Source organism: Cololabis saira, chromosome 2, assembly GCF_033807715.1.
Source record: "Cololabis saira isolate AMF1-May2022 chromosome 2, fColSai1.1, whole genome shotgun sequence".
Taxonomy (NCBI): Eukaryota; Metazoa; Chordata; class Actinopteri; order Beloniformes; family Belonidae; genus Cololabis; species Cololabis saira.
The window spans coordinates 30,108,131-30,134,672 of record NC_084588.1 but is presented as its reverse complement, the minus strand read 5'-3'; the positions used below and the strand labels follow the sequence as shown (position 1 = coordinate 30,134,672).

Sequence of the window (26,542 nt, the reverse complement as noted above, 5' to 3'; positions counted from 1 at the left end):
GAGTAGGAATTTCTGGCAAGAAATTAAATCTAAAGATAGTGATATGATTTGAAACATTTTGGTCACATTACACCAGTGGGCCTAGTTAGCAACTTTCTTAAACTGTGCAGTTAACCCTCATATGACGGGAATGTCATGAAAATGCTACATGGACACAGTACCAAGAGGAAGGAAGTCACGCTGGCAACCTGTTGAAATAGTTTGTAAGGCAGATTATGGTGCACCAACCACATAATCAACGTTTTCCAGAAAAATCTTTGACTATAGAATCAAAGAAATTATAATTATAATTATAATTAAAGCTGCAAACAGCGATGAACGGGCCCTCCCGTGTGCAATTTTCACCAATAAAGGTCAAGGACTCAAAACCATGTCCGATGACACCACCCACGAGTCTTTACGTCAAACCATTCAAAAGTTACAGCAGAAAATAGGATCTATCAAATATTGACCAATCAGAAGAAGGGGCGGGGCTAATTTGCACCAATTATGTTGAAGGACTCAAAACCGAGTCAGATGACACCACCCACGACTCTTTATGTCAAACCATTCAAAAGTTATGGCAGAAAGTAAGAACTATCAAATATGGACCAATCAGATGAAGGGGGGGCGCGCTTTTTGGCGTCTATCGTCGCCATGGTAACGCTTTTGACTGAGGAAAGTAATGCGCGTTGTCGCAGGATGGAGACGCACATTTGTATAACACACTTGGGTGCACGTTGCGGTTCGAGCTGCATTAACGGCCGAAGAAATGGCATAAATTGCGCCAAAATTACACGATTAATTCAAAATGGCCAACTTCCTGTTCGGTTTCGGCCATGGCGCCAAGAGACTTTTCTTTAAGTTGCGACATGATACAGGTGTGTACCGATGTTCGTGCATGTACATCAAACCGTATTGTGGGGCTTGAGGCACAAAGTTTTCTAGGGGGTCGCTGTTGAGCCATTAGGCCACGCCCATTAATGCAAACCATTAAAGCAGCACAATGTAACTTTTCCAACTCAATATAATATTTCCAGAGTCATTGTGATGGTACATCAACTTACAACAGGTTTAATGACACCTCTGTCATGGTCTTAGGGGGTCTGTATCGCCTTCACTGGCACTATGTAACTTTGAGGTGCATGGTAGGAACCCTTCCACACTAAAAAACTACACATTTTTACGGCTTTGACTGCTTTACGGCATACGTCACTTCCCCCTCCTTCCCCATTCGTAGTCGAGACAAAAGCTGGGCGGAGCGTGGAGCGCAGAGCTGGTGTCATGGCCGAAGCGGCGAAAAAAACTAAGAAAATAAAAGTTTTATCGGAGGAGGTGAAAAAAGGAAGTGGGAGAGTAACAAGCTAAATGCCCGGACAAAAAAAAAAGAAAAAAAAATGCCCGGACAAGAATAAACATTGACCCGGCGTTCACTCGCTGGCGTGAGATGAAAGACGAGGAGGGATGTCCGACAAGAGAGACAGAATTGTTATGATACAAATGTAAATGTAGAGTTCTATGTTCAATAAGAATCAAAATTAGAATGTTTTCACATACAGGGGATTTGTCTTGGGTTCTAGTATTTTTCCTGAGAACTGTAAAGTTGTGCAGGGCTGATCTGCAAAATATAAGGAATGGGCATTCGGTTATAAAGTATTTTTTCATTTTGTCAGTAAGTATGTTGGACTAGCGTATGAGTTTGTAGGGCGCATTATCTCGCTGAAACAGGACAGGGGGGCGGGGGTGACTTCACTAATAAAACCAAGTTGAACTTAGTGATTTTCAACATCGTCATATTATATTGTTTAGCCAAAAATAGATACATTACCTCTTCGCTATCCACCCTGCAAACGACCGCTGAAAACAGAAAAGTAGTTTTGAAAGTCCGTCCTCTCATTCAATATCAAAACAAATGCACGCGACGGGGACAGGATCTTTCCCGCAGTACGCGCTGGTGCTCATGGGAAATGTAGTGTTCTTTCTGGTAAAGCACTACCGCTTTTGTCCAAAGGAGCCGCCAAACTCAACAAAAGCTGAAAGTTGCATTGTGCTGCTTTAAATATCAAATTTTTCGCCTGGCCTGGCTTGCGTGCAAAATTTGGTGACTTTTGGGGCACGTTTAGGGGAGCAAAAAGGCCCTCATCTCGTCGGAAGAAAAACGAGAACGAGGAGAACGAGAACAATTCCTACAGATACAATAGGGCCTTCGCATTGTCAGTGCTCGGGCCCTAATAATAAAAGAAGTAAACCTAACCATAAACTGAACTTAATGGTTGTCCACTAAGAATAGCTATATGTGACTTTTTTTGTGGGCAAAGGTCAAAGAAAAACTTTAAATGGAGAAACCAAGATGATAAAAATGTTATTATTTCAGTTATTGTGTGAAATGGTGTGTAAACCTTTTTTTCTGTTGTTTTTTTCCTATTCCAGGAATCCAAAATGTTTTCAGCCTGTTTTGTGCGGTCCTGACAGAACACAAGGTTTTGTTTCACTCCACAAGCTACCAGAGGCTTGGAGAGGCGTGTCGGGCCCTCGAAGCTCTCATGTTTCCTCTAAAGTACAGGTGAGCAGCAGTTTGACCCCGGAGATTCAGCAGGTTGTCATGTGGTTTTCCACTAACAGTTTGACTATTATGATTTCCAAGTCTCGTGGTTTGTCTGATAATTAACTCTGCTTTTTACTTTATTCCTTTTAAGAAACGGCCAACATCACTGTTGGTGTATTCACCGTTTAAGATTACAAACTTTAAACTTTTTAAACTCGTGTATCTGTTAATCAAAAAGTTTCATCCACTCATTGCATTTAACTTGTATAGTATATACTATACTTTCTTGTTTTTCTTTTACATCTGAGGATTGCATCATTCTCCTTCTTTTGAAACAACATTTTAAAAGTCTTTCTAAAGTACTTTATTAGCTGCATTAAACTTTAAAGCACCACACATTTTTTGTACTTTTTATTTATGGTATGGAATAGATGGTCGATAGAATAGCAGTCTTTTTTCCTTAATGTTTTGATCAACTCTTTCGGCAACATTAGTAACTCTTGTGTGTGTAACATGTCGGGACATTCATCTACATTAATTGCGGCCCAGGTATTTAATCACAAGCACAAGGTTATTGGTTCAATCTTGGTCTCTCCAGATGCTGAAATCTCCTTGAGCAAGACACTTGCTCCCAATGACAGGTTGTGACATGCCTGGCAGTTCAGATACCAGTGGTGTGTGTGCGAGTGAATGTGTGAATAGTAGTAACTAGCTATGGTTAATCTTTGATGTGTTTTTCATGGTGGTGTTTTTATGTGCTATGCAGAGAACAGCGCACATGTATTTCTTAGACTCTCTCACATTTTAATATATATATATATATATATATATATATATATATATATATATATAAATATAAATACCGGTAAGTGGGTTGGAGTTAGTGCTTTTCCCTGAAGACGGTGTTTCGCTGCCTAACATGTACCAAAGCACCATCAGGTTCTCACCTGGTTGATGCTTGGAGGTCGGGTTGAAACCATTAACCTTACACTTGATGGACAAATCTGAGCAGTCTCCAGTTTTACTCCTGTATACTCCTAAGTATTATACCATGCCATTAGTATATTTGTAGTTCTAGCAAGCCCACTTGTCATGAATGGGAGTGGATGGATCATAATTTGCAGCCACTGAACATGGGCACTTTGCTGTCATTGAATCAACCTTGATCTCGTCTTTATACTATTTTAGAATTAAATCTAAGAGAGTTAATGCTTTGCTGAAATTGGGTCGTGCAACAGGACAATGATTGCATGAGGAAAGTTAAAAATAAAACCAGACAGCGGAAAAAGAAAAAGGTGAGGGTTTTTCAGCGTCATGTTAAAGCCCGGCCTGATTGAAGAGATCTGTGCATAAATGCATGCAGACCTCAATGAACTGAAGCAACATCGCCAAGAAGCGAGGGCGATGTGAGAGACTATTACCATCATATAATAAATGATTACCTGAAGTAGTTGAGTAATTTCAGCTAAAAATGATTGTAAAAATTATTGAATCATGCTCATTTGAGGCTGTTTTTAACTAATTTTGATACCCAAAAAGCACCAAATTGCTCTGATGAGTAAACTGTAGAAATGAAATAAGATGTACGTTTCTTTTTCTTCTTTTTACAACTTACTAATTCAATACATGCATTCCTGTCATAAAGATGACTGCTGCAGTATACTGATCCGAGTTAGTTTATCTTCCGGGGAGAGAGAGAAAATGCTGTAAGACTTGACATGATATATATAATGTTGAACAGAGAAATAGTTTATAAGATCTGGTCCATGCCACTCAGTCAAAGTTTCAGGTAGATTAAGATGTGTACATTTTCAACAGCTTTTAAATTATTAGAATATGAATTAATAAATTGATAAAACAGCATTTCATGTTCAAATGGCATTCACAGTCATTAGTTTACAAAAGTCTGTTTTAGTCTCTGGGTATTGTGCTGTAAAACACAACCACTCTTCAGGAGGGAAGTATATTTCAAATTCTGTTTATCACTTTTGCATAATCCTTCCTAACCTGTCCTCTTAATAAATATGCACTCATTTTAATGTCCTCTTGTGTATTTAGTTACCCATACATCCCTATTCTACCTTCACGCCTGCTGGAGGTATTGAGCTCTCCTACTCCCTTCATCATCGGAGTACACTCCATGTTTCAGACTGAAATCCAGGATCTGGTGAGTTCACCTGGGGAATTCTTGAAAGCTTTCTGACACCTAACAATGATTAATAAACGCTGGAGACTTTTAAAGTTTAATAAAAGAAAAGAAAAAAAATTTAAATCAAAGGCGTTATGTCTTCAGACTTGATCTTTCCTCTATTAAAAAGTATTTGATTTTTAAAATCACCTTTGTTAGATCTTAAAATTGAAAATTATGTATTTAGCCATTTTCACTTGAATCATAGGCATAGACATTGTGTCTCACAGCTTTATTCTAGCTGCAATCAAACTGCCTGATGTGGTGATAGTGCAAAATGAAATCGGACAATACTGCTCAAGTGTTAATAGATATTAAAAGAAAAAACAATGAAAGATTAACATAAAAAATATATATACTGTTTATTGTATTACTGGAAAACGAAACTGAGTAAAAGTGAAGATAGTTATGCTATAGGTTTCATGAGTATCTTGATTCACATCAGTATTTTAATGTGTTTTGATAAGTTGGATGTCATTATTGCTGACCTGGATGGAGGAACAATAAAGATCCCTGAGTGCATCCACTTGTCCCAGCTCCCTGAACCGCTGTTACACCAAACACAGACCGCTCTTTCCTCGGTAAACACATTCACTCACTAACTTTAGAGAATTGTACCACACTTCTGATGTTGTTCTGTTTTATTTTCTCCGTTATCATGCACAACATTTGTTCACGTTTACTCTTGTTGTTCTGTTTTGCATTCATGCAAGTATTTTCAAAGAATATGTTAAATGATCATCTTCTCAGGTTTTGCATCCTGATTTGGAGATAGCAGACAATGCATTCCCTCCCCCTCGTACTGCACCCTCCAACCTCAAATTGTTGGTAAGTGAGCATCACAGCCTCCCTTTATTCATGAAGTCTTATTTTAAGGAGTGATGGGAGATGAAAAGGGCAGACTGGCTTTCTCAGAAATAGTTTTTTATCAGAAAAAGGTCAGTGGTGGAGTGAGGGCTCTAACTGACGGTAACCCATTACCCTAAAGACAAAAACAACATGTATGTTGCATAATTAACTTACCAGATTACATTTGTGGCATTACTGTTTGATGAGTAATGTTGTTGTTGTTTGTGTGTGTGTGTGTGTGTGTGTGTGTGTGTGTGTGTGTGTGTGTGTGTGTGTGTCTGTGGGCTTGTGCATGCATGTGTGCCAGGACAAGGAGGTGAGGGCTGTCTTTCTCAGGTTGTTTGCACAACTCTTCCAGGGCTACAGGTCTTGCCTGCAGCTCATCCGCATCCACTCTGAACCTGTTATTCACTTTCACAAGGTAAGAGAATGACATTATGGAACTCCCAGAGGTAAAATTTAGCAAGAACCTAATTTTCCACAATGTGACCTCAGGTTAAACTCCTTAAGCAATCTCTCTTCAGCAAACACATTGGTCATTTAATCTGCCAAGAATGTTTTAGCAAGCAGTGTGGGTGGAATTACACATAAAGACCTGACCGATAAACTTGTCAGTGATGTATAATGTTTATGTTTGTGTGTGCATGTGCAAGTATGCATGTTGTTTTAAATGTGTCATGGAGTTTTCATGATTCTTTGTTGATGCTGTCCTTTTGTTTATTCAAGTTTCGCATAAAGACCCCTAACCTTGGGCAAAGGCCAGCAGTGTGCCATATGAAACATATTAGGTTTTTACATTTTTGTTTTGTGTCGAGATTTTTGTTTGTTCATGTCTGCGATGTCTCCGTGGTAACCCCATGAGCACATCATCCTCAAAGTACCCCACATGGATCACATTATAAACAAAAGCTTTGCTTATTTGCCTGGAAAGCTTGAGTGAAATGTGTTTTATCTCCTCAACCCACAAGCACAAATAATTATGCAAGTAAATTAAATTCGTTTGCACGTAGTTATTTATAACTAGATTTATTTCCCTTTTTGTACAGGCTGAATAACTTAAATTTGCTTTTAACAATAAAAGGCCCCTTGCAGAGATTTTTTTTTCTTTAAAAAAAAAAAAAAAAATCTGTGATCCTTTGCAAAAATACTGCTGTGATTACTATACTTGATTTTTAATCTGCAGTAACTCTAAATGAACATGATTACATTGCTCCCATCTGTGTGGGATTGTAACTGCTCTAATTCTGACATTATCCAGACTGCCTTCTTGGGCCAACGAGGCCTCATCGAGAATGATTTCCTGACCAAGGTTTTGGACGGCATGGCCTTCGCTGGTTTTGTCTCCGAGAGAGGTCCACCTTTCAGAGCCTGCGATCTCTTTGATGAGGTACTGCCCCACTTAAGCCCTTCACTTTGTAGGTATTGATAGACAATATGGAGTATAAACATGTTTGTTGGTTTTTTATGGTAATGGAACAGAAAGCTTTATTGTCGTTATACACAGTGTACAATAAAACATTAAGCGACTTCTCCCTGGTGCAGTCAAACAAACAGAATAAAAAAATGAATAAAGGACTTCAAATAGAAATCTATAAAAATCTCTAAACATATGGTGCAGGAGCTGTAGTGCAAATATCTGCGTGGACAGGGTGAGGTAGTTTGTTAAAGTTTATAGTGTCCTGGGTGGGCTTGGCGCTAATAAGTGAACAAGAAATAGTTGATGTCTGTTGTTAGTCTGATTACTAAATTCAGCAGTAGCCAAGAGACATCTGAAAGAAAACTTTGTTGCAGTATCATTGCAAAATTCACCATCACTAGTTTGCAAATGAATGAATGGCTGGATGAATGGAGTGTTGGAGGCGTGATGGAGTAGAAAGAGGAGTAGAATTTGAGGTGAGAAAAAAAAACCCGGAAAGATTCACAGCTTTTATGGTTTTTAAGTCGTGCTGCTTCCTAATTAATATTTTTTGAAGAATAGCAATATATGATACCCAACTATAAAAAGAAATTATCTAAAAGGTTATTTTTATTGCTTAAATGTTAAAGAAATGTATTATCCTTAATTTTACGATTTTTAGAACTATTGTAAGTTATCTTTTACTTATCAAGCCTTCATAGAAATTTTAACTGTAATCACAGCTGGTCAAAGTTTTATATACTGTTGTATTCTGTAAAAACATGTTTGCATTGACCCAACACCTTTTAAAATGGGCATTGTGTTTGTGTTGTGCTTTCTTTGTTGCTTGTATGATTTTTAGCTGGTGGCCTTGGACTTTGACAGCTTTAAGGAAGAGGAGGTCTGCCCTGCCAAGCTGCAGAAGCATATCAGGGAGCTCTCTGAGCAGCTGTACAGAAATGTAAGGCTTCATGCAAACAACCACTTAGTTTTCTCTGCTTTGTTGGGCTCCTCTAGTAGCATGCTCACATCTGGTATACAGGTACAACTGTGCAGAGTATTTATCCATCTTCTTTCCTTGTGTGTGGGCTCTAGGAGAACCCGAACCCCCACATGGCATTCCAAAAAGTCCCTAAGCCATCTGAGGGATCCCACCTGCGTGTCCACCAGGTACCCTTTCCTTTGCTAGAAGATGAGACGGTAGAGAATATGATACAGGAGGGTGTAGCAAAACACAGCAGCACACCACCATCTGCACGACCGGAGAAGAAGTGCGTGGTACCTGCCGGACCACCTGTCGGTATGACCCATTGTAAACCGCTTTAAATCAAAGATTTTCTGAAAGCCTTTACATGTCTCCTGGGTTTATGTTCAAATTATTTTTCCTCCGTTTGTGTTTCAACTGCAACAATTTCTCCATCTTTCTTCCAGTGTCCATTATGGGTAAGAGTACCTCCGTCTTTAACAGCGCTCGCAGGCTTGAGGTGGTGAGGAGCTGCATTTCTTTCATCTTTGACAACAAGACCTTGGAGACTGAGAAGGTGATGCACACTGCCTTTTATCAGGGGAGCTAATCAACCATTAAACAAGCTCATTTGCCAGAGGCGACCGTGCTCTTAGCAACGGCTCTCCAGCAAGCTGTTAGGGAGCTGCAAGTCTCTCTTCAGCTGCATCCCCCTAATCTCTCCCAGCTGGTATACAGACACCAAGATACAAGAATAGACTGATCAAACACTCTCTTCCAACCAAACTTCCTGAGCTATTATTAATGTTTTAACATGGAGGTTAATTACTTTCTGTCATTTGTTTTTGTCAACAAGCATCTGCACTGTACATAGATTTTTCCTCACAGAAAGCCCTACACCCGGCCATAGGTGAAGTTTCTACCCAATATGCATCCAGTGTGTTCAGAATAGCTTGGTAGCCATTTAGTTCATGGATCCCAAAGGCTTCATATACTAGTTATATAATCAAGGCCTGTACTTCTGTGTATGGAGTTAGAATGCATGCCAGATGTCCTTTCAGCCCCTAACAAGGCCGTAATTCCTGCCAAATGGTCAGTTACCATTAGCCATCCAGCAAGACAACAAAGGTAGAACTGGACTGATTAACAGTGTTACTTAAGTCAATCAGCACACATCTGTGCTCTCTCTATAAGGTTATGTCACTCTATTTACACTTTGTTCATTTGTATCTTAACAGACTCTGCCTGCTGCACTGCGGGCGCTGAAAGGCAGAGCAGCCCGTCAGTGTCTGACTGAGGAACTGAGTCTGCATGTCCAACAGAACCGTGCCATACTCGACCACCAGCAGTTTGACTACATAGTTCGTATGATGAATTGTGCCCTCCAGGTAAATTGTCTTACACATCCATAAAACTCTAATAACAATCATACACATGTTCTGAAAAGGGATGGGCAACACAGGCAGCAAAACTATGAAGCCATGAGGATGCACCCAAATTCAAATTCAAAGCATTTATTGTCATATGTACAGAAAGGAAGTGGGTTTCCCTGTACAATGAAATTCTTACTTTGCTGTCCACACTGAATGCCCTGAATATGAATATATACATTCAATAATTTGACAAAAGGAAATTATAGGTGGACATAACATGCAAAAAAAAGGGCAATAAAACATTTACGATTATGAAGATTATGAATAAGTAAAGTAAAGGTAAATTAAAGCTATATACATGAATTTGCAATGTACTGTCAGGTGATAAACAGTATGACACATGTGCAATTATTACATGTTAAAGTGCATAACAGTAAACATGTCAGTGTGTCCTGACGGTCCTGCACTTTACACCCCTGTACCTCTGGCCTGAGGGGAGGATCTCAGCCCTTTTCAAGACTGACACTTCTTTTCTTCTATTGATTTATAAGCTTGTTTATTTGAAAATTAACTTAGGGACTTTGACATTCAGTCTGTTAAAACTGTTTGTCAAGCACAATATTTATTTGCTCTTTTTTGTCTCTGTGAAGATGTTGTCCTTGATGCAAAATGTTTACTTGTGTTATGAATCATTTTAATCACGTCATATAATTGTCAACCAACAATTTTTGAGATAAACTACGCAAACTTAATGATTATGTTTAAAAGGCAAAGAATGGAGAAAACTTTTATTTCACCTTCAGTTGCATAACACATAAATAACTGTAATAAAGTGCTTGTATGCTGATATGTGTGTTTTTATCCTCGCCAGGTCCCCTATTTTTGTTTTGCTCACAAAACAGCCTATTTAAGATTTTTTATGTAATTTCAAATCCTTTAACAAAAAGAAATGTGGTACTGAAGCAGATCAGGATGGTTGCTCAAACTCTGAATACAAACATAATGGGTAAGATTTTCCAAATCGCGGATATTAGTCTGTTGTCGGAATTCCTGGAAAGTACTAATGGGGAGTTTCCAGTTCTGTGAGTGACATCTTATTGCTGCACTTATCTAAAACCACAGGCACAACTTGCTCATTTCACCTGTAATTTTCCAACACTGCAGGCTCAGCTTGTTTCTTGTTTCTACAACATGAATCATATTAATCTGAACCTGTTTACCTGTTCAGTTAAAGATGTGCCGCTTGGCTCAGATCATATAAAATGGTTTGTTGGGGCTACTTTAATTTGTGGACGGTGCGGGGGAAAATGTTGACACTGTAATCTCAACAAGACAACTTATTGCTTGGCCATTAAAACGAGCAGATGTATAAAAAAAATTATTTTTGTGCAGCAGGTGTTGCATGACTCTCTTATCGTAAATATCCTCCTGTCACTTAAAATGATTTAGCGGTCATTGTGATAACTTGTTCCTCTGTCTTATCATGTAAATTTACACAAATAGAAAATCTCTTCCTTTTTTTTTTTAAACTTTTTGCTCCCACAGGAGTTGAGCAACACCTGTGAAACCTCTGTGCAATAACTGTCACAGCAACGTCAAGATGAACCTTTACAGTCATAGTGTTTGTTTGTTCGTTCATTCATTTGTTCTGTAATTAACATTGACGTACAAGTGCAAAGCTTGGTAAATAAGTGGTGATGATTAATTCAAGCAATCCACTCCCTGAATGGTACACTCTTAAGAGCAAATCTCCAACACATGAATCACAGCACACGGATCAAAGCACTTGGATACAAATAGGATGAATATCTGAAAATATTAGTTCTCAACCTTTACAATACTCTTGTAATGGAGCTACTCTTTATCATATTTCATGTTTTTCTCTTCTTAATGCCCCCATACCTGAGCTACTTGTCAAAGTGAATAAGTAGTGTTTCCGTGCAGCTCATAAAGAGTCACTGAAGCTTTACTCACCCAGAACAGCCAGTTCTTTATTGGTAGTTCCTTATATTTTACTACCCTGAATCGGCTCATTCCAGGGCTTTTAATAATTTTAAGCTGTCCTCACAGAGTGCAGTTTTTATGGAGCAACTCCAGATTCCAGTCATTCTTCTTTCTCTGCAAATAATGGAAAACCACTTAATTCCATTACCTCCCCACGCCAAGGAAATGCAAGTCCCTTTGACGTGTGATTTGCTCTGCAATTAGACATAAGCACAAAATCAAAAGGAGTCTTTCCTGGCAGGGAGACATTAAAATAAAAGCTATGAATTCCCTTTTTTTGTTCCGTGCCATATCTGACAGCATTTATTTCCAGGGACAGAGATGAATTTGATTTGTTGTCACCGGCTGGCTGATTGTTCAAAAGCAAAAAAGTGGCAATGGGGCTAATGAATGATCATTATTGCACAGCCTCCTCTGTCAAATATTAAGCTTTATGTGAATCCTCAAATTATGCAAAGTTCATTATAAAATATCACTGTACTCACAAGGAGAAAGTAAATTAATCTTTTTTATGTCAAAGTTAAATTCTATGTTAACGGATGAGAAGCTTCAGTAGTAGGTGTTGAACAGTAAGCCAGTGACCATTACCTGAACCACCACCAAGTTTTACAGAATAATCTCAACTTCCTCTGGCAAGCTGCTGAAAAACCAGGGGATTCACAGTGACACGTGGAAAAAAAATAATAGCCTTACATATGGAGAAGAGATTTGATGTGGAGTGAACTTTGGCTCATCCTAATAGGGAATAATAAGATGGAGTTGGCCTTTTTATGTTTTTCATTTTATTTTATCTTTTGAGTATTTTTTTGTAGATTTGTTTCAAAACTATTTTTCTCAAACAATTTATAAATACATACATACATACATACATACATACATACATACATACATACATACATACATACATACATACATACATACATACATACATACATACATACATACATACATACATACATACATACATACATACATACATACATACATACAATACAATACCATACATACATACATACATACATACATACATACATACATACATACATACATACATACATACATACATACATACATACATACATACATACATACATACAGGACTGTCTCAGAAAATTAGAATATTGTGATAAAGTTCTTTATTTTCTGTAATGCAATTCAAAAAACAAAAATGTCATACCCTCTGGATTCATTACAAATCAACTGAAATATTGCAAGCCTTTTATTATTTTAATATTGCTGATTATGGCTTACAGTTTAAGATTCCCAGAATATTCAAATTTTCTGAGACAGTCCTGTATGTGTGTGTGTGTGTGTGTGTGTGTGTGTGTATGTATGTATGTATATATATATATATATATATATATATATATATATATATATATATATATATAAACACACACACACATATATAATTATATAATCAGCTGGTGTACATACATCACAGCAGTACAATATCAATACTACAGGTAAGAAGCCATATATATGGCAATGCATAATACCAATGCCCCGTGGTTAGTGAATCTAAAAGCTGACCAGATTAATTTCCCAGAGCAAGACAGAGAAATCAACAGGGCAGTTGCCAGGACTGCGAGATGCGGCAAACCAATCTGTGCACTGCCTGGATCGACTACAAGAAAGTCTACAACTCAATGCCACGCTTGTGGATACTGGAATGCTTGGAACTGTACAACTTCAACAGGACACTGAGAGCCTTCATCAAGAATGCAATGGGACGCTGAAAGACTACTCTCGAGACTAAAGGCTGGAATATACTTGTTTGACCCTGCGTTCAGGTCTGTTCGCACTCACAGCCAGCTGCGTTGGGCACGAACCTCGCTCGCGCACCATGCAAGGAGAGCGCATCATACTGGAGGTAACCGGTTGGGGGGAGTATGCAGAGCCAGAGTTGGAAAAAAAATTAAATATTTAGTAATAGTATAATAAAACAGCTGGTTGGACAATGGATAAATGAACAACACAGCAACACTGGATGAAGAGGAGATCACTGCATTGCTTTGCTTGTGATCTTGGCAAAGGAAATGGCCACAGATGGTATGTCAGCCCATTAAACCAAAGCCAACGGGAGAGTGGAGAAAAAAAAAAAATTCTAGCACTGGCATGGCAGCACCTGTGTCCAACTGGACTCACAGAAGTCTGACCAGCACTTATCCAGCTGTACCCTCCTATGTGATTTATTGCTTGTGGTGTTCTCTCAGATGTCGTAATCAAGTCATAATAAATAATTAAAGCTGCAAGCAGCGATGAACGGGTCCTCGCACTCACGGCCACCGTCCCCCATAAGCATATCAGAAATGACACCACCCACGACTTCCTATGTCAAACCATTCAAAAGTTATAGCAGAAAAAAGGGACGACCAATCAGAAGAAGGGGCGGGCTAATTCAGCCCAATAAAGGTCAAGGACTCAATACCAAGTCCCATGACACCACCCACGACTCTCTATGTCAAAACATTCAAATGTTATAGCAGGAAATAGGGACAACCAATCAGAAGAAGGGGCGGGGCTAATTTTCACCAATTATGGTCAAGGACTCAATACCGAGTCTCATGACACCACTCACGACGCTTTATGTCAAACCATTCAAAAGTTATGGCAGAGAAAAGTATTCTAGGGGGCGCTGTTGAGCTGTTAGGCCACGCCCATTAATGCAAACCATGAAATTCATCGCCAGGCCTGGCTTGCATGCAAAATTTGGTGACTTTTGGAGAACTATCAAATATGGACCAATCAGATGAAGGGGAGGCGCGCGTTTTGGCGTCTAGCGTCGCCACGGTAACACTTTTGAAAGAGAAAAGTAATGCGGGTAGTCGCAGGATGGAGACGCACATTTTGATGTATAACACATCTGGGTGCACGTTACGGTTCGGGCCGTATTAATTGCCGAAGGAATGGCATAAATTGCGCCAAAATTACACAATTAATTCAAAATGGCTGACTTCCTGTTCGGTTTCGGTCATGGCGCCAAGAGACTTTTCTTTAAGTTGCGACATGATACAGGTGTGTACCGATTTTCGTGCATGTACGTCAAACCGTATTGTGGGGCTTGAGGCACAAAGTTTTCCGGGGGCGCTGTTGAGCCAGTTTGCCAAGCCCATTCATACAAACCATGAAATATCAAATTTATCGCCAGGCCTGCCTTGCATGCAAAATTTGGTGACTTTTGGGGAACTATAAAAATATGGACCAATCAGATGAAGGGGGGCGCGGTTTTTGGCGTCTAGCGTCGCCACGGTAACACTTTTGAAAGAGAAAAGTAATGCGGGTAGTCGCAGGATGGAGACGCACATTTTGATGTATAACACATCTGGGTTCACGATACGGTTCGGGCCGTATTAATTCTCGAAGGAATGGCATAAATTGCTCCAAAATTACGCGATTAATTCAGAATGTTCAAAATGGCCGACTTCCTGTTCGGTTTCGGCCATGGAGCCAAGAGACTTTTCTTTAAGTTGCGACATGATACAGGTGTCAGGGGCGTCGCCAGGTGTAATCCCTTATGGGTTCTGAGCCCAAAGGGGCCCCTGCGTAGCGGAGGCCTAAACTGCAAAATTTTTGGGATCTTACGGGTCGGATCGGTTAACTTTGCATGACTTTAAGTCGTTTAGAAACAGATTGACAGCCACAAGCAGCTTCAATGATTATAACAAAAAAGACCATTCCAGATCAGCAGATGAATGCATAGCACAGGATAATAATAACTGCAGGGTGGTGAATAGTGCAACAGGGCAAAGCTCTGTGTATTCCCCTATTCAATTTTAGACAATATAAGGAGTAAAAACTGAATGAGAAACGAGAAAGCCAAAGAAAGTGTCATGACAACAATTATAATTATTATCCTCCTCATTTTATTGCTGCATTCAGCAAAATACCAATGACCTCCAAGTTCCAACTCACTGCATCATATAGGGCTAAACAAACATCCATCTCAGACTGGTATTTTATACAAAATGGCAAAATAAATAAATACAATAAATAAGAAAAAACACATGACTGACCAACATAGCAGCATATAAATAAAATTCACATTAAACATTCCCAACTCAGTCCCAATACAAAGACATACTCAATAAAATTACAATAAAAGAACTTAAGGTGCCATTACAATGGCTTTTTCTATCTTTTCGTTTCTGTGCTCCTTTTTGTTTTGTTTTAGCCTCCGCCAGTGGCAGAGCGTGGGTTTCAGCACAGAGGGGGCGGAGCATTCTCAATGGGCCCTTATGATAATTATTTTACTATTCAACAACTTAAAGATAACGGACACCTCATCATACCCAGCAAACAACACAAATGCTCACGTTTACTGAGCCAAGCAAGCCTAGGTGCCTCAGAAAGCCACAAACCAGTTCACACACACACACACACGCCACGCAGCCTGACAGCCGTCAATCTGAGAGCTGTCCTTGGTGCTGGTGTGACAGTGACTCACAGGGTCTGAGCCAAAACCATCTTTAATATAACTTAAAACATAAAATGTAAACTACAATTACACAATCTATTCAGATAGAATATAGACACAATTGTCTATAAGGCCATTAATGAGATATATAAATAGAAAATAGACACGGCGGTCTAAACACAACAAAACGCATAGCCTATTAAAAATGTATCAACTGCACACAATATGCATTCAAATAGACTCGGCGGTCTATTACAGTTGACAACAACACAAGGTACATTAAGGTGGTCAAGGCAATAACAACATTCTGATCATTATTTATGTGCTCACCGATTGCTGTATCTGCGCTTGTTGCCGCTGCACCAATTCACAGACTCCGAACTCCAGAACATCATCCTCGGCTCGAACAATATTCCAAGTAACGTGGAAAACAATGTAACGGGCGCTACAGCTAACACTAGCCTCCTCATCAGCCACCGGCGCCGTTGCAAAATATGAGGAGAGCGGCGGACAGGAAGCAACTAGCCTCTCCTTTCTCTCTTTTACCTTTCTTTTTAACGATCCAGACTGGTGCTTTTTCTTCTCCATTTTTCCTCTTTCAAAGTTCCCTCCAAAATGCCGCAGTTGTTTTATAATAGATCCATGAGTCTCTCATACAAGACGAGTTAGTTCAAATATAAAAAACGAAACAAGTTAAGTTCCAGCCAATCAGGTTGGCTCACAGCCCTGATGCGTTCAGGACAGTTGTAAAGTAAACCTACACTGGCCGCACAATGCACATGTTATCGTTATTATAACCTACAAATTTTACGATTATATATGAACGTATCACACAAAACGGGGCCCTCTCATTGGGCCCCCCTGAACGTGTGGGCCCTGGGGCGACCGCCCCCTTGCCCCCCCCTCTGGCTCCGCTACAGGCCTCAGCTGCAGGCACAGAGAGCACGTAATGCCAAAATAAAAGCCTCGAGCGAGTCGAGCCTCGTCGTGAAGGGAGGCGGCGGCCCCTTAGGGCAGAGGGGGGGCCCTCTACTTTGAAATGTTGTTGACATTGGGTTTTTATAACCCGGAAACCCGCGCCAGCGTCGCTAGTGACAGGTGTGTACCGATTTTCGTTCATGTACGTCAAACCGTATTATGGGGCTTGAGGCGCAAAGTTTTTTCTGTCTGAACCAACCAGATGAAGGGTGGGCGCGCTTTTTGGCGTCTAGCGTCGCCACGGTAACGCTTTTGAAAGAGAAAAGTAATGCGTGTTGTCGCAGGATGGAGACGCATATTTTGATGTATAACACACTTGGGGGCACGTTACGGTTCGGGCCGTATTAACTGCCGAAGGAATGGCATAAATTGCGCCAAAGTGACACGATTAATTCAAAATGGCTGACTTCCTGTTCGGTTTCGACCATGTCGCCAAGAGACTTTTCTTTAAGTTGTGTACTGATACAGGTGTGTAGCGATTTTCGTGCATGTACGTCAAACCGTATTGTGGGGCTTGAGGCACAAAGTTTTCCGGGGGGCGCTGTTGAGCCATTTCGCCACGCCCATTAATGTAAACCATTAAATATCAAATTTTTCGCCAGGCCTGACTTGCATGCAAAATTTGGTGACTTTTTGGGCATGTTTAGGGGGGCAAAAAGGCCTTCCTTTCGTCAGAAGAAAGAAAGAAAGAAAGAAAGAAAGAAAGAAAAAAGAAAAATTCCTACAGATACAATAGGGCCTTCGCACTGAAGGTGCTCGGGCCCTAATAAAAGCATCTACTACGAGGGTAGTAGTAGTAGTAGCAGCAGCTCGTCTTGCCGATGCGGGTTATTGATGATGAGAAACACCGGCAATATATCCGCATGTCCTCACTTCGTTTGACGACTTTTTATATCGGATTGCCCCACTAGTTAAGCACAATGACAGGATGACAGCTGGCTGTCATCCTGCACTACATGGCGACAGAGATGATCTTCACAAAGAGTGGATATGGATACCATTTCAGAAGTGGAGCAATGATCAGCCAGCTCTCTACATGGATAAAATCAAAGCAGTATGCCAAGAGTGAGTGACACATTGACTCACTGATCCACCTCACAAGGATATACAGCAGATATTGGAATGTAATTCAAGCTGGATTACTGCGCTTGGATGGTGTCCAAAAGGGGCAAGATGATGAACTGAAGGGGCTGAGCTACCAGAGGCCAACATATCCAATGACAGCTACAAATACCTGGGGATTCCGCAAGCCAATGGCCACTATGAGGAGGCTACAAGGACGTTGGCCATGGCCAAGTACCTGAAACAAGTAAGGCACATCCTGAAGAGCCGGCTAAACAGAAAGAACAAAGTCCAGGCGATCAACACATATGCCTTGCCAGTAATAAAGTACTGGCCTCAGGAAGAGGTGGAAGACACAGATATCAAAACAAGGAAGCGCCTCGCGATGAACTGAGAAAGAGGGAGGCAGCAAATTAGTGAGCGTCAATGTCACCATGCAGGACGAAACGACAAAGATCCAGGAATGCATTGAGAAGATGACCCCTAAGGATAAACCGCTAAGTAAATGTCTCACCATAAATCCCGTGCAGAAGAGGATGCGGAGGAGGAGCCATCATGGACAGAGAAGCCCTTGGCGGATTGAGGAAGTGGCTGACGTCGAGAAATCCTACCAGTGGCTGGAAAAGGCTGGACTGAAAGACAGCACGGATGCATTAAGAAGAACAGGCCTTGAGCACAAGAGCAATTGAGGTCAGGGTCTATCACACCAGACATGACCCCAGCTGCAGAGACTGTGCAAAGATGCACCAGAAAATAATCTGGCACATAAAAGCAGTAGACAAGACCCTGGCAGGCAAAGCATACATGGAGCGGCACAACCAGGTGGCAGTTATAGTGTACAGAAACATCTGCACTGAATATGGGCTGGAAGTCCCAAAGTCAAGGTGGGAGATACCTCCATGGGTGTTTGAGAATGAAAGGGCAAAGATCCTGTGAGACTTCCAGATTCACTAGCTATAAGCTAGTGATGGCTAACCAACCAGACATAGTGGTGATCAATAAACTCCGGAAGAGAGCAGTGGTGATTGACATGGCAATCCCAAGTCACAGCAATATCAAGAAGAAGGAACATGAGAAACTGGAGAAATACCAGGGGTTGAAGAGAGGAGATAGAGAAGATCTGGAGGATGAAGGCAGCAGTGGGGCTGATGTTGGTTCCAGCAGATCCCAGGAACAACATCAGATATCTCCATCCAGAAGAGCGTTGTCCTAGGAACACCAAGAATACTCCACAGAACCCTCAGGCTCCCAGGCATCTGGTAGAGAATCTGAGCTTGCAGAGGGCAAACGCCCTACAGAAGAATGGACGAGAGTGGAGTTATGTTGTTTTTTTGTTAATATACATAAATAGATAGATAGATAAAAATACACATACAAATTTATGGTGTTTGTGTGCATGGGTGCATCAAAGAGTTTGTCGAAGCCAAAGTGACTTATGCTATGAAAAATGTTGCTTGCTCATTGCGTAATGAAAGCATGTGTCCTTGTTATAAATTTTGGCCTGTGTGTTGATGTGACCAATTGATTTACAATGACATCACCATTAGAAGTGCAATTACAATTTTTATTATTTAGTCGTCAAGTCTATCCTAACATTTTTGTTGTCTGGTCACAATCAGTGTTTCTTTTTGAAGGTTTTGCCAAAGTATGTATGTAATGTTGAAAAGTATGTAATCTTTACAAACTTCTTTAGATAAAAGGTAAAGACATCAGAATCAGTTGATGCTATACTTTTGCAGTCTGTCATTCACACAACTGAATAATCCAGGATGAGCTGATGTGACTCACTTTTTCTGTTAAAACATCTGTTTTAATCAGTATCCATGTTGTTACTCTACTATAAATAATGTGCAGTAATGACCCTCATTAAGGTATTTGAGTTAATTGCACATTTATTTGTTTGTCTGCGCGCACACAACGGTCAGTGCTCCAGCTTTTAGAAATTAACATTGTGAAAGCCATGTGGGGGAATGAGCCCTGCTGTGGATGTGTCCTGGCATCCCAACCATTTCCTGTCAGAAAAGATTATGAGCTCTCTGCACTCCACTCTCTTATGGCTTAGGGCCTCAAGATGGTGCTCAAAAACACACTCTGAATTGCAGTTTACTACGCTAGGGCATGAAAGCCAGAGGTAAATAGCAAGGGGACACAAAAGCGTGGAGTTCTGTACAATCCTTAGCCCAACCATCTGATGTGGAGCAGAGCACACATTGTGCACAGATGACAGTGGAAAGAATGAGGTCCTTTAGTTGACCATTCTGTAAGGGGAACAGACTGATAAAGTCAGATTATATGAACAGGAGTTCCTGCCAACTATCGTTCTTTCTCCTAGCCTGAACTCTTAGCCTCCTGCACTTTAGTCCCTATGCACAGTTCCTTTAGATACGAATAAACAACTTTATTAGGCTACATTTTGGCTTTATTTAAATTGTAAAGTATTCTCATGCCGCAGGAAAATGGCCCCTGGCTGCCTTGTTGGTCTGAGTCGACTGCTTTGTGTAACGAGGTCACTGGAAATTTATGCTTGGCATCATTTTCATGTTCACGTAACCCTTTTTCTTATATATCCTTATATAAGTATTGCCAGGTAAACATCTGTGTTAATCAGATTTCATCCTTTTACAATGGAGATTCGGTTTGTTGCTCATTTAGGCAACACAGAGGGCAACTTTGTGGTTTATTGCTCTTCCCATTAGTGATTCAAGATCTCGTTAACAAACACAACCACCGACTTAATTTATTTTTTATCCACAGCCTTAAGTGTCTCATAAAAGCATGACATAGACTTCGGCTCATCTTACATTTTTCCTGGAACATTCATCTTGAACATAGGAAGTTGCTGTTTCCTCACATCCTGCACCATTTCTGTCACAACCAGTCATTTCTTTTTCCTTTTCCTCCACTGTATACGTGTCTGAGACAGAATAGCTGTTAGTCATCCTCACTGGTTAGCTCCAGCAGCTTCAGGAATGTGGAAAATTGATTAGACATGCAGTAAATAATAGAAGGAAATGAAGACAGCAGGGTGTCCTCACAAACAGACATGTGGGGTGAAAATCTCATTTACCCCCATTCCTGAAATACCAAATATTTTAACATGCAATCCTCACACTGCACCCTGTGTATCAATTTACTACTACGACAATGACAGAGTCCTAAATACAATATTATCTTCCGCGCTTTCACTTATCAGTCCATCTAATCTCAGACTGTAGATTTCACTGCTTGTCTGATGGCTTTGTTAGTTGACCTCGAAAGCTTTTCAGCTGTCACTTCGTCTCTCTGTCAGCTCATAGGAGATTGTGGTAAAGGTTTGTAGGTGATAAGTGTTGCTTGAGTAAAGCAGATTATGTCGACTTTGTATGAGATATTACGCATCACACAAGTCTTTGAACAAGGCTTGTGAAGTGTCCTGTTTCTGAAGCCTGGCAGTGGCCGTTTAGGGCCGAAACTGTCACTCTGCATTTCTTTCTCATCAAGCTTCCTCCTCTTCATTCGAGTGCTGCTGGTTTGTTAAATATTCACACTTTTCTGTCTGTGTGTTTCCACTTGTTGTTCTATTTTAAAGCAGTCAGTGAACTCCTGTGACCTGCAGTATTGTTAGGGACCCTGGTAAACAAAGCTTTGTTGCCGCTCCAGAAACTTGGAACATTTTACCGCAGCCTAAATAACTGCAAAGAAAAACACTTGCAACGAGAAAAATAAAACAGAAACTATGTTGCTCTGTTGGCGACGGGGGGTCAGACTTTCATGTGTTTTGCATTTTCTCCCCTCTGCACATTCTTGTGCGTGTGTTTTGAGGAATGGCGGTAACAGTCCTCCCCGCCACCCCCTACCCCCCATTGCAGACTGCTATCAGGAAGCATTCCTTTGCCTATCTCTCCCTCCAAACTGAAGGATCCTGATAAAATTATGCATATTTAAAAAAAAAAAAAAAAAAAACAACAACAAACTGTAATTTGAATGCACACTTCCATACAAAATAGAAAGACAGTGTTTGGTTTGTACAGACTTTGTGGCTGTGAAGTCACACTCAGGGTTAGGCGGTGCGACAGGTCAGAATATGTACTGTTGTTTGGTACGGGGTCTTAAATCAAGTTTCCTCTGGCCATTTTCATTCATAGAGTTCAGCCAATAAATCCCAACACAGCTTACCAGAGATAAGAACCAATTTCCTGTGAGTAAAGTACTTTTGAGACCAATTTGTGTATTTTGCTTCCATTGTCCTGTTCTCATCACTGTGTAAGAAAAGTTTTGTTCGGGTCCTTAAGCCCCCTGCTTTAAGCCTCCTAATGTAGTTTTCTTCTTAATACCTTTCCCTTGAATGCACATTAAGTACCTCCTCTTTAACCCAAAAGACTCGAAAGAACAAAAATGTTTTGGCATGATGTGTAAACATCAAAGAGGGGAAGATTTATTTGCTTTCTATTTCTGAATAGAACGAGCTCTGCGATTGTAGCTGCTTATGAGTGTATGGAGTATTTTGTAGCCAAAATGACAAGATTTAACTCAGCATCTTGTCATTTTGTTGAATGAGACTTACATTGTTATCTAGTTCAAGAGTCTGAACATAAAATTGATAATAAATTGAAAGCTGAAACACAAGGACATTTGTGTCAAGGCGGGGATTATATAAGGTTATTGAAAGCATATGTTCTAACTAGACAAAATTCCCGGGAAATTTTGAAGTGCCACGGACTACTGCCGGATGATCGCGGGGCTTATTTGCACCCATGAAGGTCAAGGACTCGATACAGATTCCAATGACACCACCCATGACTCTCTATGTCAAACCATTCAAAAGTTATTACAGAAAATATAGAACCGCTAACTGAACCGCTAACGGGATCGCTAACGGGACCGCTAACCGAGCCGCTAACGGGATCGCTAACCGAGCCGCTAACAACCGCTAACGGAACCGCTAACGGGACCGCTAATGGGATCGCTAACGGAACCGCTAACGGGACCGCTAACGGGATTGCTAACGGGATCGCTAACGGGATCGCTAACGGGATCGCTAACGGGACCGCTAACCGAGCCGCTAATGGGATCGCTAACGGGACCGCTAACAACCGCTAACAGAACCGCTAACGGGACCGCTAACAGAACCGCTAACAGAACCGCTAACGGGATCGCTAACAACCGCTAGCGGAACCGCTAACGGGACCGCTAATGGGATTGCTAACGGGACCGCTAACGGGGTCGCTAACTGGACCGCTAACGGGATCGCTAACTGGACCGCTAACGGTACCGCTAACGGGATCGCTAACGGAATCGCTAACTGAACCGCTAACGGGACCGCTAACCGAGCCGCTAACGGGATTGCTAACCGAGCCGCTAATGGGATCGCTAACGGGACCGCTAACAACCGCTAACGGAACCGCTAACAGGACCGCTAACAGAACCGCTAACAGAACCGCTAACGGGATCGCTAACAACCGCTAGCAGAACCGCTAACGGGGTCGCTAACTGGACCGCTAACGGGATCGCTAACTGGACCGCTAACGGGACCGCTAACGGGATCGCTAACGGAATCGCTAACTGAACCGCTAACGGGACCGCTAACGGGATCGCTAACAACCGCTAGCGGAACCGCTAACGGGACCGCTAACGGGGTCGCTAACTGGACCGCTAACGGGATCGCTAACTGGACCGCTAACGGGACCGCTAACGGGATCGCTAACGGAATCGCTAACTGAACCGCTAACGGGACCGCTAACCGAGCCGCTAACGGGATCGCTAACAAGCCGCTAACGGGATCGCTAACGGGATCGCTAACAACCGCTAACGGGACCGCTAACGGGATTGCTAACGGGACCGCTAACGGGGTCGCTAACTGGACCGCTAACGGGATCGCTAACTGGACCGCTAACGGGACCGCTAACGGGATCGCTAACAGGACCGCTAACAGAACCGCTAACGGGACCGCTAACACCAATAACACTACCATCCCATAATAAACACCTACCATCCCATAATAACACTAACATCCCATAATAACACTAACATCCTATAAAAACACCTGCCATCCCATAATAACACTAACATCCTATAAAAACACCTGCCATCCCATAATAACACTAACATCCTATAAAAACACCTGACATCCCATAATAACACTAACATCCTATAAAAACACCTGCCATCCCATAATAACACCTATCGTGTGTGTGTGTGTGTGTGTGTGTGTGTGTGTGTGTGTGTGTGTGTGTGTGTGTGTGTGTGTGTGTGTGTGTGTGTGTGTGTGTGTGTGTGTTCATCTAAGGTTAAAAGGTCAGGGTTCAGATTTCTCCATTTTCCAGGTTATACTATGAATTCTGTACTGAGTGAGTCATGTGACCAGTTCTGGGTCAGTCTAATCAGTCAACAGCTTAGCTCTGGTTGCTAGGGGCAACAAGAACCTGATACAGAGGGAGCGGGAATGACTCAGCTGGATTTTTGGTTGTGACAAACCTGAAATCACTCCACTTTGCGCTCAAACCGTAGCTCTTAGCAGAAAAACGAAAACATTTTGAGAAACAGAGAACCTACCAGATTATCTAAATGTTATTTTCATACAGATATTCCTTAAAATGTGTTAGTAACGGCAATTCGAAAACAAAAATGAGATTTTTTTTAAGAAAACTTAATTTAACATGGGAGTCAATGAAGAGACAGACAGGAACTGGCGTGTCTGTTGGCTCCCCCGTTAAAATTTTGTGCACACCACGCCTGTCAAAGTCACATTTTATAAATCACAACACCTATGTCTATATTCTGACCAAAAATTATCTGTCTACCTTTTACGGTTTGGCCGTGACCTCGAGTTACAAATAAGAAATCATGTTTTTTTTTCAGTGTAACTACACTCTAGCAAACTGACTCCTGTGCTCTAGATTTGAAAAAAAGTGATTTCCAGTCCTCGCTTGAGGGCTCATATCTTGAAAAGTGTACTTTTTAGGAAAAAACAGTCCGGGGTTTGGAGAGAGAAGAGAAGTTTTCCTCCATTTTGAAGTTTGAATGACGTTTCTACGTGCAAGTATGAGAAAGATACGTGACTCGGAAAAAAGGTGAATTTTGTCTTTTTTTTCTCAACATTTTCCCATCCGCTTATAATGGCGCCATTGAAATGCATGGGAAAATCTTCCCCATTAGTTTGGAAATTTGGAAATGTTTTTGCACTTCGTGCAAAAACTATTCGTGCCATCGTTCTGAAAATCCACAGGACTGTAGTTAAATTCAGGGCCTACAACTTTCTAAATCGGTTCAGAATTTTTCGAGTAACGGTGTGCGAGTGGTGAGGCCCCAAACTTCACGCAATGCGTTCCGGATGGGGCAAAAAGCGCACGTTTGTGCACGTTGCGCAAAAACGTGCACGCCAATCGCTAATAAAAGTCATACCCATCGATTCCCGATTAAGGCGCACGTTTCTACGTTTTTACTTTTCGCGTTTTCTCAAAGCTGTAGGAGGAGTAGCCGGACAAAGTTTTTACGGAAGAATATATAAATAACTAGACAAAATTCCCGGGAAATTTTGAAGTGCCACGGACTACTGCCGGATGATCGCGGGGCTTATTTGCACCCATGAAGGTCAAGGACTCGATACAGATTCCAATGACACCACCCATGACTCTCTATGTCAAACCATTCAAAAGTTATTACAGAAAATATAGAACCGCTAACTGAACCGCTAACGGGATCGCTAACGGGATCGCTAATGGGACCGCTAACGGGACCGCTAACCGAGCCGCTAACGGGATCGCTAACCGAGCCGCTAACAACCGCTAACGGAACCGCTAACGGGACCGCTAACGGGACCGCTAACGGAACCGCTAACGGGACCGCTAACGGGATCGCTAACGGGACCGCTAACGGGATCGCTAACGGGATCGCTAACGGGACCGCTAACCGAGCCGCTAATGGGATCGCTAACGGGACCGCTAACAACCGCTAACAGAACCGCTAACGGGACCGCTAACAGAACCGCTAACAGAACCGCTAACGGGATCGCTAACAACCGCTAGCGGAACCGCTAACGGGACCGCTAATGGGATTGCTAACGGGACCGCTAACGGGGTCGCTAACTGGACCGCTAACGGGATCGCTAACTGGACTGCTAACGGTACCGCTAACGGGATCGCTAACGGAATCGCTAACTGAACCGCTAACGGGACCGCTAACCGAGCCGCTAACGGGATTGCTAACCGAGCCGCTAATGGGATCGCTAACGGGACCGCTAACAACCGCTAACGGGATCGCTAACGGAATCGCTAACTGAACCGCTAACGGGACCGCTAACGGGATCGCTAACAACCGCTAGCGGAACCGCTAACGGGACCGCTAACGGGGTCGCTAACTGGACCGCTAACGGGATCGCTAACTGGACCGCTAACGGGACCGCTAACGGGACCGCTAACGGGATCGCTAACGGAATCGCTAACTGAACCGCTAACGGGACCGCTAACCGAGCCGCTAACGGGATCGCTAACCAAGCCGCTAACGGGATCGCTAACGGGATCGCTAACAACCGCTAACGGGACCGCTAACGGGATTGCTAACGGGACCGCTAACGGGGTCGCTAACTGGACCGCTAACGGGATCGCTAACTGGACCGCTAACGGGACCGCTAACGGGATCGCTAACAGGACCGCTAACAGAACCGCTAACGGGACCGCTAACACCAATAACACTACCATCCCATAATAAACACCTACCATCCCATAATAACACTAACATCCTATAAAAACACCTGCCATCCCATAATAACACTAACATCCTATAAAAACACCTGACATCCCATAATAACAC

General features: G+C 41.8%; 1 protein-coding gene across 2 annotated transcripts in view; it reads left to right on the top strand.

Moving 5' to 3' along the window:
• Positions 1-26,542, top strand: part of sbf2 (SET binding factor 2) — a 142,020-nt gene that overhangs the window by 59,730 nt on the left and 55,748 nt on the right. For both annotated transcript variants that reach the window (XM_061742990.1, XM_061742981.1), the window contains exons 7-16: positions 2,410-2,542; positions 4,583-4,691; positions 5,180-5,293; positions 5,463-5,540; positions 5,869-5,982; positions 6,820-6,948; positions 7,820-7,918; positions 8,053-8,257; positions 8,389-8,498; positions 9,160-9,309. In XM_061742990.1, the coding sequence (XP_061598974.1) occupies positions 2,410-2,542; positions 4,583-4,691; positions 5,180-5,293; positions 5,463-5,540; positions 5,869-5,982; positions 6,820-6,948; positions 7,820-7,918; positions 8,053-8,257; positions 8,389-8,498; positions 9,160-9,309 (1,241 nt within the window). The remainder of the gene's footprint in view (positions 1-2,409; positions 2,543-4,582; positions 4,692-5,179; positions 5,294-5,462; positions 5,541-5,868; positions 5,983-6,819; positions 6,949-7,819; positions 7,919-8,052; positions 8,258-8,388; positions 8,499-9,159; positions 9,310-26,542) is intronic.